General features: G+C 41.2%; 1 protein-coding gene across 5 annotated transcripts in view; it reads right to left on the bottom strand.

Moving 5' to 3' along the window:
• mcm9 (minichromosome maintenance 9 homologous recombination repair factor) overlaps positions 1 to 11,928 on the bottom strand; it is a 76,673-nt gene extending 64,745 nt beyond the window's left edge. The window contains exons 1-4 of one of the 5 annotated variants that reach the window (XM_072499382.1): positions 11,846 to 11,928; positions 7,623 to 7,746; positions 6,086 to 6,400; positions 2,447 to 2,763 (exon numbers count right to left, since the gene is read on the bottom strand). In XM_072499382.1, coding sequence (XP_072355483.1) covers positions 2,447 to 2,763; positions 6,086 to 6,395 — 627 coding nt within the window. In that variant the 5' untranslated portion in view covers positions 6,396 to 6,400; positions 7,623 to 7,746; positions 11,846 to 11,928. Of the gene's footprint in view, positions 1 to 2,446; positions 2,764 to 5,923; positions 5,984 to 6,085; positions 6,401 to 7,622; positions 7,747 to 11,271; positions 11,584 to 11,845 lie in introns of those variants that run through there. The other 4 variants (XM_072499383.1, XM_072499384.1, XM_072499385.1 and 1 more) reach the window with 4 other exon arrangements.
• Between the last annotated feature and the right edge of the window lie 752 nt (positions 11,929 to 12,680).

The raw sequence follows: 12,680 nt of genomic DNA, 5'->3' as shown, positions 1-12,680 counted from the left end.
TGTGCAGACTCCACATAGACAGTGACCCAGTAGGGAATCGAACCTGTACCCTGGCGCTGTGAAGCCACAGTGCGAATCACTTGTGCTATCGTGCTGCCCAGACCCAAACTCTTATGATGCATCGCGTAAATTGGAGTGATAGTGGATACATAAATTGTTAATTCAGCATTAATTTGAATGTTTAGCTTGTTTTAATTTGATACGATTTCTCAGACAAAATGTAAACTAGGGCCTGGTTTAGCACAGTGGGCTAAATAGCTGGCTTGTAATGCAGAACAATGCCAGCAGCGCGGGTTCAATTCCCGAACCGGCCTACCCGACCAGGCGCCGGAATGTAGCGACTAGGGGCTTTTCACAGTAACTTAATTGAAACCTATTTGTGACAATAAGCTATAGTTATTATTATAATTGTATTCATTCATTCCAGTTTAGTCATGGTAAATGTATGCAACAATTTTCCAGTGTTTTTACATCTTTTCTATACAGGTAATGTACAAGTTTGATATTACCTCATATTCTTCCAGCAACTTCCAGCATCCGTACTGATACAGTTAAAATTGGAACTCAGTAAGTTGCTGTCCGAGATGCCCTGTTCCACCAGAGAATTTACAGAGAATATCCTGGTGTCTTGCCAAGAGGCTTGGCATTCAAATGCCATGTACTCAACAAAAATGTGAGGTAATGCATTTTGGAAGGTCGAATGCAGGTAGGGAATATACAGTGAATGGTAGAACCCTCAAGAGTATTGAAAGTCAGAGAGATCTAGGTGTACAGGTCCACAGGTCACTGAAAGAGGCAACACAGGTGGAGAAGGTAGTCAAGAAGGCATACGGCATGCTTGCCTTCATTGGCCGGGGCATTGAGTATAAGAATTGGCAAGTCATGTTGCAGCTGTATTGAACCTTAGTTAGACCACACTTGGAGTATAGTGTTCAATTCTGGTCGCCACACTACCAGAAGGATGTGGAGGCTTTAGAGAGGGTGCAGAAGAGATTTACCAGAATGTTGCCTGGTATGGAGGGCATTAGCTATGAGGAGCGGTTGAATAAACTCGGTTTGTTCTCACTGGAACGACGGAGGTTGAGAGGCGACCTGATAGAGGTCTACAAAATTATGAGGAGCATAGACAGAGTGGATAATCAGAGGCTTTTCCCCAGGGTAGAGGGGTCAATTACTTGGGGGCATAGGTTTAAGGTGCGAGGGGCAAGGTTGAGAGTAGATGTACGAGGCAAGTTTTTTTACACAGAGGGTAGTGGGTGCCTGGAACTTGCTGCCAGAGGAGGTGGTGGAAGCAGGGACGATAGTGACATTTAAGGGGCATCTTGACAAATACATGAAAAGGATAGGAATAGAGGGATTCGGACCCAGGAAGTGTAGAAGATTGTAGTTTAGTCGGGCAGCATGGTCGGCACGGGCTTGGAGGACCGAAGGGCCTGTTCCTGTGCTGTACTTTTCTTTGTTCTTTGTTCACACATATGGAATTCTGCACGGGAATTTACAATTCTGAAATGCTCCAGGAAAAACTTGTTGTTTCAGGTGCAGATGATTTTTTAAAAAAAAATAACAGTGCTGCCAAATAAGCTCTGACAATGATAATTGCTGAGAATTACTCCTTCACATTTTGATTATTATTGGAGATTTTCAAAGAAATAATTCAAATGCTTTTGCCTTTTCTTTGCATATTTCTCTCTCTCCATTAATCCCTTTCTTTCCCTTTCTGTACATGATTTAACATTGAATGAAATATTCTAACCTATACTGCATGGCCTACAATGCTTCTTCAATCTGATTAGTTACTATTGCTTGCCCCATTCACACAGGTCCCGGACCCTTACTCTGTCGTTTGGGCTAATTTTGTTAACAATTGGCATGAAGTAATGGCATGTACTCAATACAACTGCAAACAAAATAAGTGAATTAGTTGGAGTTATTTATTTTTCTTTTCCTACATTCTTCTATCTTCAGCAGTCACAAATCTTTCTCAGAGGATGGCAGAGGCTTGAGACCCAAGGGCCAAATTGACTCAGCCGGTAGATGAATGATGCTTTCTGCAAGCTGCACGTGTCAGAAAATTGCAAGGACTCTGGCAATGAATTTCCATCCATTAAAACGAAAATGGAAACCTGGGCGTAGCATACCTGTGTCCCACTGTGTGCGTGCCTTCAAGCACTTCTTAATCGTATCCAAATCAATCCTGGAATCGAGTACCCTGGCCATTTTTAAATGGCTCCAGTCACCCTGACTCAACAGAAATCCAGCCCAATGTAAATAATTTGAATTTGGGCCATCTGACTCAACTCCAAAGGTTATGAGCATTTGCTTTCAGATTCAAGAAAGGCACTGTGAACCATAATTACAAATATTATACTGCACCTCACTGAGCAAAATATTTGTTAACTCAGAATTAATATTAAAGGCAATGAAAAGTGCTGTTTTTATACATCACCTGTTCCTGAATTTTGATTTCTTGGTAGTCTCTACAACTCGCAGGAGAGGACGAAGACCCAGATAGACATGTAAATTTCACTGAGTTGCAACCTTCTGGATTAAGGCAGGATGTAGGGCGGCAGATGGTGTAATGCTGTTCAAAGTCTGCAGTCACCGTGAAGATGTGTCGGCATTTGTTACACGTGTACTCGTGGTCAAACTCCAGCACCTTCACCATTCCGGTACGTATGACTGTCCCAACAATTGAAAGGAAGTGACTTACATCTCTAGTTTTTGGAATTCGATCCCTTGTCAATTCAGGACAAAGTGGCAAGCCTAACAAATAACGAAACAAATTACAATCAATGCTTCACCTAAAACATTAAATTATAAATTCATCTGTACTGACAACCCTTTGTCATTCGCTTTTCAGAAAACAATTCCTTTTACAAAGAGTCTTTCTTGACCTTGGGGCATCCCAACCGATTTTGTGAGCTAGTTTGAAGAACTGTAGTGACTGCTAGAATACAGGAAAACAGACCAATCATTTCGGTCTTGCAAACATCAATGAGGTAAATGACCAAATTTATTTTAATGTTATATTATTTGAGGAATAAATATTAGCCAGAATAGCATAAATCTCCGGCTGTTCTTTGGCTAATACCACAACATCTTTCATGTCCTTTTGTGAAAGCAAGCAGGACCTCCATTTGCATATGCAAAATAACTAATTTTTTTTTTTTTAATTCATTCATGGGATGAGGCAGTGTTGGCTGTACCAGAATTTATTGCCCATCCCTAATTACGTTTGAACTGACTGACTTGCCATACCATCTCCAAAGGGTAGTTCAGAGTCAACCACAATGATATAGGTCCCGGGTCGCATGTAGGCCAGGCCAGTAAGGATGGCAGACTTCCTTCCCTAAATGACGAGTGAACTAGATGGGCGTTTACAGCAATTGACAATGATTTTGTGATCATCATTATACTTCTAAATTCTAGATTTTTATGAAATTAATCTTTTACCATCTGCCATGATGGGATTTGAACTCACATCCCGAGAGCATTACCCTGGGTCACTGGATTAATGGTGACAAAACCACTATGCCACTGCCTTTCCATGTTTCTGTTCCTGATACAGGCCTGAACCCTGTACAGAAACCTGTACCAATTTGGCGAGGAGCATGCTTCTATTTTCATGCACTCTGCCTGTCATATGGGACATGTAGGTGCCTGTTTAACACCTGAATGTGTTGTGATGATCCCAGTTGTTGTTATAATTAGATAGGAAGATCCTGGAATGGAACCCTGGCTCAAAACACCATAACTTCTCCCTCTGTGTACCCGAACAAGCGCCGGAATGTGGCGACTCGTGGCTTTTCACAGTAACTTCACTGCAGTGTTAATGTAAGCCTACTTGTGACAATAAAGATTATTATAATTAGTTTCAACAACAAGGAAAAAAAAATTACACCTGAAAAAATTGGATTATAATATAATACTCCTTTATTCCCCTGTTATTTGAACAATTACACACTGGTTTTAGAATAAACATGAATTAAAAATACATCTTCAGCTACTGTTATGGGCCAGGGTTTAGAGAACCCCAAAGTGTATCATAGAGTTCACCTGACCCACAACTTTTAATAGATTGTGGTATGGGGAGCACACGGCACACTCTACAGGTGGTACATCAGAAATGGAAAAGTATTTTTTAAAGCAAAACAACGTTTATTCTATGAACTCAAGTTAACCGTTTTAAAACATACAGTGAACATCTTAGCAACCATCAATTCAAATACAACCCCCAAAGAATACAACACTAAATAATCCTTAATAACTTCCAAAACACCCAGAAGACAGAAGAAATACCTTTCAACAGAAGCACATTAGGTTTACATTCACTACTGAGAACATTTATAATTCTGAATTCACCAAATGATCAAGAGATAGTCTTTTAATGGCAGAGAGAACAGCCGTATACCTGCTTGGTCGGGCTTCAGCTCCAACACTGAAAACGAAAATAAAACACACCCTGCAGCAAACAGCCTAAAACAAAAGTAAAAAGCTGACAGACAGCCCAGCTCCACCCACTCTCTGACATCACTGCAGTAGTAAACACCCATTTCTTAAAGGTACTCTCACATGACACTACAATGGTCTCATTAACACATAAAGTCCCTTTTAAGCACACAAGATGACAGTGGGTAAATACACAAACTCCGTTCTGAACCTAAGTGTCTTAGTGTCTGTGGATTTCTGGACTGTATCTTGTTCCTTAGGAAGCCTACATCCATGCAACTTCCCTGTCCAGTCCAGTTGCTCCTGGCAAAGTTGCCAGATTTCACTCCCCAGTGTCCGATCTCCAACTGCAATATATCCAGCTAAAACTAAAATTTAAAAGCTTTTCTATCCTTACAAGCTCTGGGTGCTAAGCAACGACTGCAACTACTATCTATTCTTCATGCCGTAGCCCTCTCTAAGTACAATAGAAACACAATCGGAAACACAATTGGAACTTAATCAAACCCCACATAGCAAAAACCTTTGTCCAGCATAAATCCAGGCACAGAAATATGAAATTAAACACTCTTAAAACTATACCTTATTTCCAAAGTTTACCAATACAATATGAATTCCTTAAAGTTACCTTTCTTTTCCTAATAGTGTGTTAATGAGTTTCCAGACGTAGAACTCTACTCAGAGCCACTTGCTACAACCTGATGCAATTTTGAGCCAGTGCAAAATAAACAAAGAAATAAAACTAACTGAAAATACACCAACAACACACTCAAACACACACCGTTTTTTTCAACCTGCTACAGAATAATGCTATGAAGCAGGCCCTACATTTGAAGCATGTTTGTCAGGCTTCTGGGATGAATTTGAGCAGCACGGTAGCATAGTGGTTAGCACAATTGCTTCACAGCTCCAGGGTCCTAGGTTCGATTCCCGGCTTGGGTCACTGCCTGTGCGGAGTCTGCACGTTCTCCCCATGTGTGCGTGGGTTTCCTCCGGGTGCTCCGGTTTCCTCCCACAGTCCAAAGATGTGCAGGTTAGGTGGATTGGCCACGCTAAATTGCCCTTAGTGTGCAAAATTGCCCTTAGTGTTGGGTGGCGTTACTGGGTTATGGGGATAGGGTGTAGGTGTGGGCTTGGGTAGGGTGCTCTTTCCAAGAGCCGGTGCAGACTCGATGGGCCAAATGGCCTCCTTCTGCACTGTAAATTCTATCATTCTATGAATTTAACACTTTACTGTGTGGAGTGTTTGATGGCAGGGGCCATTTCACTGGACAGGAGATTGGTGGGTTGTTGGGGATCCCGCCTCTTCCCCAGTTACATCCATGCCTGTATTCACTAAGTGGCAGGCAGGGGACTCACAATATGCGAAGTCCAAGAGGTAAACCCTTCTGAGGTCACTTGCAAAAAGACTCGCCACTGCCCAATTTGGCAGGCCACCTCGAAAAGAGGCAAAGTTGAGCCCTCACTCACTCACCAGACAGTTAGAAAGATCTCAGATGCCCCCATTAATTACTGCCCTAAGTCTCCTTCCCGTCTGCAATAAACATAAGAAACAGAATATGAAAATTCAAGTAATGATCACACTACGATAAATTTCAGTTCGCAAATGATTTTAAAGTTCAGTATTCAATCTGACCTGAAATTCTCACATGAAGGTTTTGTTTCATCACCAAATGATGTGGTTCTGGATATGACTGCAGGATTGTCATGGTTGCTCTGTGCAGCGCATTGTCAAATATTGGAAACAGTTCATTAGGAAATGCATTTAAGTATTCACCAATCTCCATGCTGATTTCAAACAGTGTCAGTGCATTCACAATGACTGGATAGTGAGCACCATTATCTGGCTCTTGCAGAATATGAATGATATCATTTTTGTGGAGCTCCACAACGTAAGATTCAAATACTTGCCCAATTAAGGCAACCTGCTCTGGATTCAGATGCATTCTTCCTGTTTGGAAAATGGAAAGATAAGTGTGAAATATTGTTTACCTAACTCTGGGCAGCGAACGTCATCACAGCACCAGGTAAACCAGTGCTTTTGGGCACCAATACTGCAAAAGTAGCAATAAAAGCAAAAAGTGCTGAAAAACTCAGCAGGTCTGGCAGCATCTGTGTAAGAGAGAAACGCAGTTAACATTGAGTTCTCCAGAAAGGTTCCAAAGAGTCAAAAGCATGGAATCGAAACATGAGAAACAGAGTTAATGCTTTGAGTCCAATATGACTCTTCTTCAGAACCTTTATGTTAACTGCATTTCTCTCTCCACAGATGCTGCTTAGTTTTTCAAGCGTTTTATTTTGTTCAGGTCTCCAGCATTCACAATATTTCGCTTTAATGTATGCAAAAGTAACATTTGCCTTTAAACAAAAAGAGATTTTGAAAAACCATACGCTGGAGCTACATGTAGCCTAATAAAGATATTTCGTCTTCAACTGTCAATCCTACTTCATCATATTCATATTGAATTTGATGACACGGTGTCACAAATACATTTAGTAATTACCCTTACAAATATAGTAGCAAAATTCTTGATCCCCAGCAGATGGGCTAAAGTGAATTACAATATATTTGGGGTAGCTCACAGTCCCACCATGATACTACATCTAGAAAAATTAAGATGCGATCATTCAAATACACAAATCAATTTGTAACTGCTACTTTCCTCTAATGTGACTATGTTGCTAAGCAGTTAAACTGCACACTGCCTATTGAATCATGTATATCTGGAATCAATTCAGCATCAGTTCATTACTTTCTATCGAGTGTGTGACCAGGTAGAGAATGTAATCTTATACTACTCAGGTCACAATACAGGTCCAATCGGTCAAAAACAATTTTAAAACTATCAAACAAGACAGCAAATACTTTTCAAATATTAAAGGCTTAGCTGATTGATAAACCATATACATAGAACTTTGTTTAAGTGCATCTTTCACAGTGGGAAGTGCTGCAGCTACAGCGATTTAACTCAGCAAATTCCCTCCCTCATTAATACAGGTGTTGGACCCTGAAGTCCAATGCAGCATTAACAAAAAAGAGCAAAAGTTAAAGATCAATCAAAATTGTCACTTTCACAAGAATAATCATGAGTTAATCCATACACAAGATGGATCATGAAGCATTCTTTTTACCATTCCTACTACTTACCAAAGTGATTTCAAAAGAGTCTTACCTGATCAGCAATTGAATCCAAGTCCAAAGATGAAAGGTCAGTATCTAGCAGGTAGGTTGTAATGGTTACAGGACTGGAGCCGTAACCACAAAGCCTTGAGCTCGCAAAACTACAGTGGCACATTCTGAAAGTAAATTTACCACATCTGGTTATTTGAGGACTGAGCACCGGAACAAATGGTCACACAGTTTCCAGACTTATAAAAATCTAACGGGGTTGACTAATGCCCGAAAGGGAGCACGACACCCCTATCCAGTCTGGTATACGCATGACTTCAATACGGGATTCATTCGTAATCCATAGAAAGCATCCTATCGGGCTGCATCACAGCCTGGTATGGCAACTGCTCGGCCCAAGACCACAAAAAACTTCAGAGAGTCGTGAGCACCGCCCAGTCCATCACACAAACCCACCTCCCATCCATTGACTCTATCTACACCTCCCACTGCCTTGGGAAAGCGGGCAGCATAATCAAAGACCCCTCCCACCCTGCTTACTCACTCTTCCAACTTCTTCCATCAGGCAGATTCAAAAACAGCTTCTTCCCCAATGTTACCAGACTCCTAAATGACCCTCTTATGGACTGACCCGATTAATACTACACTCCTGTGTGCTTCACCCGATGCCACTGTACACTGTGTACCTTGTGTTGCCCTATTATGTATTTTATTTTATTTTCATGTACTAAATGATCTGTTTGAGCTGCACGCAGAAAAATACTTTTCAATGTACCGTGGTACTCGTGACAGTAAACAAATCCAATCCTCTAATGTCCTCTGAAGTGACCAAGCAAACCATTCAGTTTACTGCTGGAAAAATGTCTACTAAAGTATAAACCATGGGTGACGTTGAAATATAGATCTCATTCCAAGAATTGAGTTGAAACCTTTATAAATATTTATAATGCAAAAACCCTATTACCTGGTCAGAAGGTAGCCCCACTATTTAAGAAAGGAGGGATAAAATAAAAACAAGGATCTACAGACCTATTAGCCTGATATCAGTAGTAGGGAAATGCTAAACTATATTATATATTATGTGAAACTGGGCACTAAGAAAATATGGTGGGATCAGGCAGTGTCAACATGGCTATAGAAAGGGAAATCATGTTTGACAAACCTTTTTCTTAATTACTTTTCCTGAGTTACAAAGCCAGGGCTGAGTGTGGACAGGGGCGAACCCCTAATCCAGCTCCTTGCCCGCTCCAAAAACCAATTCAGATTCAAATTGAATCCAATTCTCCACAAGAGAGACATACAAGATCCAGGCATTGCACCTGATCCCACGCTCACCTTAGCCAAAAGGCCAAGAAGCAATATGTTTGACAAACCTGATGGGAGTTTTACGAGGATGTTACTAGCAGAATAGGTAGCAGCAGATGTGGTGCATTTGGATTTTTGGGAAGCTTTCGATAAGGTCCCACACAAGAGATTAGTAAGCAAAATTAAAGCACATGGGATTGGGGGGAGATATACTGACATAGATTGAAATTTGGTTAACGGACAAAAAGCACAGAGTAGAGATAAATGGATTGTTCTCAGGTGGCAAGTGGGATACTGTAAGGATTGGTGCTTGGGTCCCAGCTATTCACAATCTGCGCTAATGATGTGGACGTGGAGACAATATTTCCAAGTTTGCGGATGATACAAAACTTGGTTAGAATGGAGCTTGTGAGTAGGATACAAATAGACTTCAAAGGGATTTAAACAGCCTAATATAATGTGGAAAAATGTTGCATCCTCCACTTTGGCCAGAAAAACAGAAATGCAGAGTATTTGTTAAATGGGGAGAGATTTGGAAGTGTTCATGTTCTGGGTGTCCGATAGAGTTTTGATTTATTTATATAGATGCTCGTTGAATGCATGTAGCTGATAGGTAAATTATTAAAAATATCTTGACTGTGGGCATCCAGTCATTTTTTCACATAATGAATTAACCATTGTATTCCAATCTATTCAGCACTAAGAATGTATTGTTCTCGGTCTAATCAACTAATCAGTTACAGCAAGGTCTCCGTCGAGCTGTGTAACATAGCGAAGCGTGGGAAACCTATCCAGTAATTTTCCTAAAACTGCGCATGCAGCTGCTGAGCTAGTTTTGATAGGCACCAGTCAATCTTAAGTAACGTCCAATGTTTGATTAACAGATCATCCTCTAAGTAACAGACAGTTATTTTAACAAACCATGAGGTCTTAGCTGAGGATCAGAAATCAATGAAAGTAAATGAGGAGTTAAACCAGGGATAAGAATTCCCTTAAAAGTAAGACCTCGTGGTAGAGGTCTTTGTTCCTGAATTCTTGAATCATCTATCTGTTTGTTTGTGTTAAAGTGATTTATTTTATGCCATGTGCTGGACCTTTTTATGTATTGTTTGTTATCTTGTTTCTATGTCTTGATTCAGTTCTTATTCAAATGTATTTGAATAATTAGCAATAAAGTCGTATTTTTGACACCTCCAACCAACTGGAATACTAAACCTTATTAGAAGTTAAAATAAGAGTCCCAACAGTGTCCTTGTTCATAAAACACTGAAAGCTAACATGCAGGTCCAACAAATAACGAGGAAAGCAAATGGTATGATGATATTTATTGCAAAGAGATTGGAGTACAGGAGTAAGAAGTCTTCCTACAATTGTATGAAGACTGGTGAGACTGCACCTGAAGTATTGTATGCAGTTTGGTCTCCTTACCCAAGGAAGGATATACTTGCCAGGGAGAGTACAACAAAGGTTCACCAAACTATTTCCTGTGATGGGAGGATTGTCCTATAAGAATATATTGAGGAGACTGAGCCTGTATTCTCTAGAGTTTAGAAGAATGAGAGATGACCTCATTGAAGTGTACAAAATTCTTACAGGTTCACAGGTCTCAGAATAAGAGGTAGGCCATAGGATTGAGATGAGAAGGAATTTCTTCAGTCAGAGGGTGGTGAATCTTTTTGGAATTCTCTACCCCAGAGAGTTGTGCATAGATTTCTAGATGTCAAAGGATGCAGGGATAGTGCAAGAAGGTGGTGTTCAAGTACCAGATCAGCTATGATCGAGTTAAATGGCAAGAGCAGGCTCAAGGGGCCGACTCCTGCTCATATGTCCCTAGTGTACTTACACTTCCCTCCAGTGGAGGAACTGCAATACCAACATTGGGGGGGGGGGGGGGGGGGGGGCAATTATGGTGTAACAAGTTTTCATATAAATGTGGAAATAAGAATATAAAGCAGAAATATATGAAAATAAGATCAGAATAAATGACTAAATGGGAATAAAATTGGATTTGTGACGCCTGATTCAGTTATCCCTGACTCTTAACCTTACTTCACCTGAAGACATTTAGGCTTGATTCCTGATATAAAATAGTTGGATGTATCAGAAACAAATATCCCACAGTTCGACCCAATCGTTGTTCCCAGTTTGTATGAACATTATAACCTCCTCCTGCCTTACATCTCCCCCATACCATCATTCCAACTTGGTCCTCTTTCTAAATGCCCCTTCCCTTCACAATATCCATGTCTCAGGAACTCCTGAGACCCTCCAAAACCCAGCCTTGGGTTAAAATGTTGATAATGACTTCGATCTCTCTACACATTCCTTTTATTCTTTGCTATCTTCTGCACTTTCTTCCACAAAGCAGCGTGGATAGGATATCTTACCTGAAGGCGCTACAGAAGTGAAAATTGTTGTTTACCCCATATAGTTTCCTAAACGGTTGAGTCCCTTTACTTGCAGCAAAATTCACACTTCCGTATGCAATTTCGACTTACTTCGGTTGCTTTGCCATTGGACTCGTATCGTTTTAGATGTCCAGTAATGTGACGCTAGTCCTAGTTTACTATATGAAATAACAACACGCCCCTCTGATGAAAACGATGATTGTGGCTCGCGGTCTTTTCCTGCACACACTGTGCTGAGGTCGCCACCCGCTGCCGGTTCCATAAATTACACCGAGCAAGGGACTGCAGGAGCCGCGAGCTGGCTTCCCCGTGACAGCACAAAAAGGGAATCCAGGGCTCGTGGCACCAAGTGGCATCACAATAAGGGGGGGCTCCCGTGACATCACAATAAGGAGGGTTTCCGCAACATCACAATAAAGAGGAGCTCCCGTGACATCACAATAAAGGGGAGCTCCCGTGACATCACAATAAGGCGAACACAGGGATCATAGACCTAGATGGCATCAATCCGCAGTAACAGTTTTGATGAATATTAAGATTTCACAGACATTACCTGGAGCGGTCACCCAGTCACTCACTCTTCATTCACATCTCCCGCCTTTCATTCACATCTCCCGCCAGCCACTTTACCACGAAGAGAGACAGGGACAACAGTCGGTGATTCCCTGCCTCTTACCTCCCCGCCCCCACTTTAATCATTCCGATTTAAGTGAAATATCAGTGAATTACAGTTCACTGGTGTGACAATATCGGACAGTAGATACTATGCAGTAGTATTAAATACAAGGAATTGAACACTCAATTCTCCCCCCTCTAGTTCAGTGGTAGGTTCCCAGCGGTTACATTTCAGCGCGCTCTCATATACATTTTCAGTTTCACATAAAAAAAGAAACACAATTTAAACAATTGCGAACTCCGATTGTTTTGCTACAAGAAATTTGCATTTTAAAATTAAAAGTGCATTTTTGAGTTACAACTTGATTTTATAAAGTCATACATAGGGTGCGATTTAACGGGAAAATGCGTAAGTGTCATTTTGGGCACGTTTGTTTCTCAACGGGTGCGGTCTCACTGTCTGGATTCGCCAGACTCGAGCCTCAGTGACTTGCTGCTAACCAGAAGGAGCTGCTTTTAAACCCTCCTTCACCACTCATGCCCAGTCAACACAAGCATATCAGCGCGCAGACTTACCCCTTGTGGTAGGCACCACTCATGACATATATGTATTATGGCACTGCCCGTATATTAAGGTAAATCCCTGCCTGCTGGCTCCGCCCAGTAGGTGGCGTATAAATGTGTGTGCTCTCCGATGCTGCATCCATTCTGGTTCCAGCTACAGGAGGCACAGCATCTTGCACATTAAAGCCTCGATTGTTCCACCATTCTCG

Source organism: Scyliorhinus torazame, chromosome 4, assembly GCF_047496885.1.
Source record: "Scyliorhinus torazame isolate Kashiwa2021f chromosome 4, sScyTor2.1, whole genome shotgun sequence".
Classification (NCBI taxonomy): Eukaryota; Metazoa; Chordata; class Chondrichthyes; order Carcharhiniformes; family Scyliorhinidae; genus Scyliorhinus; species Scyliorhinus torazame.
This window is presented reverse-complemented; position numbering and strand designations above follow the sequence as displayed.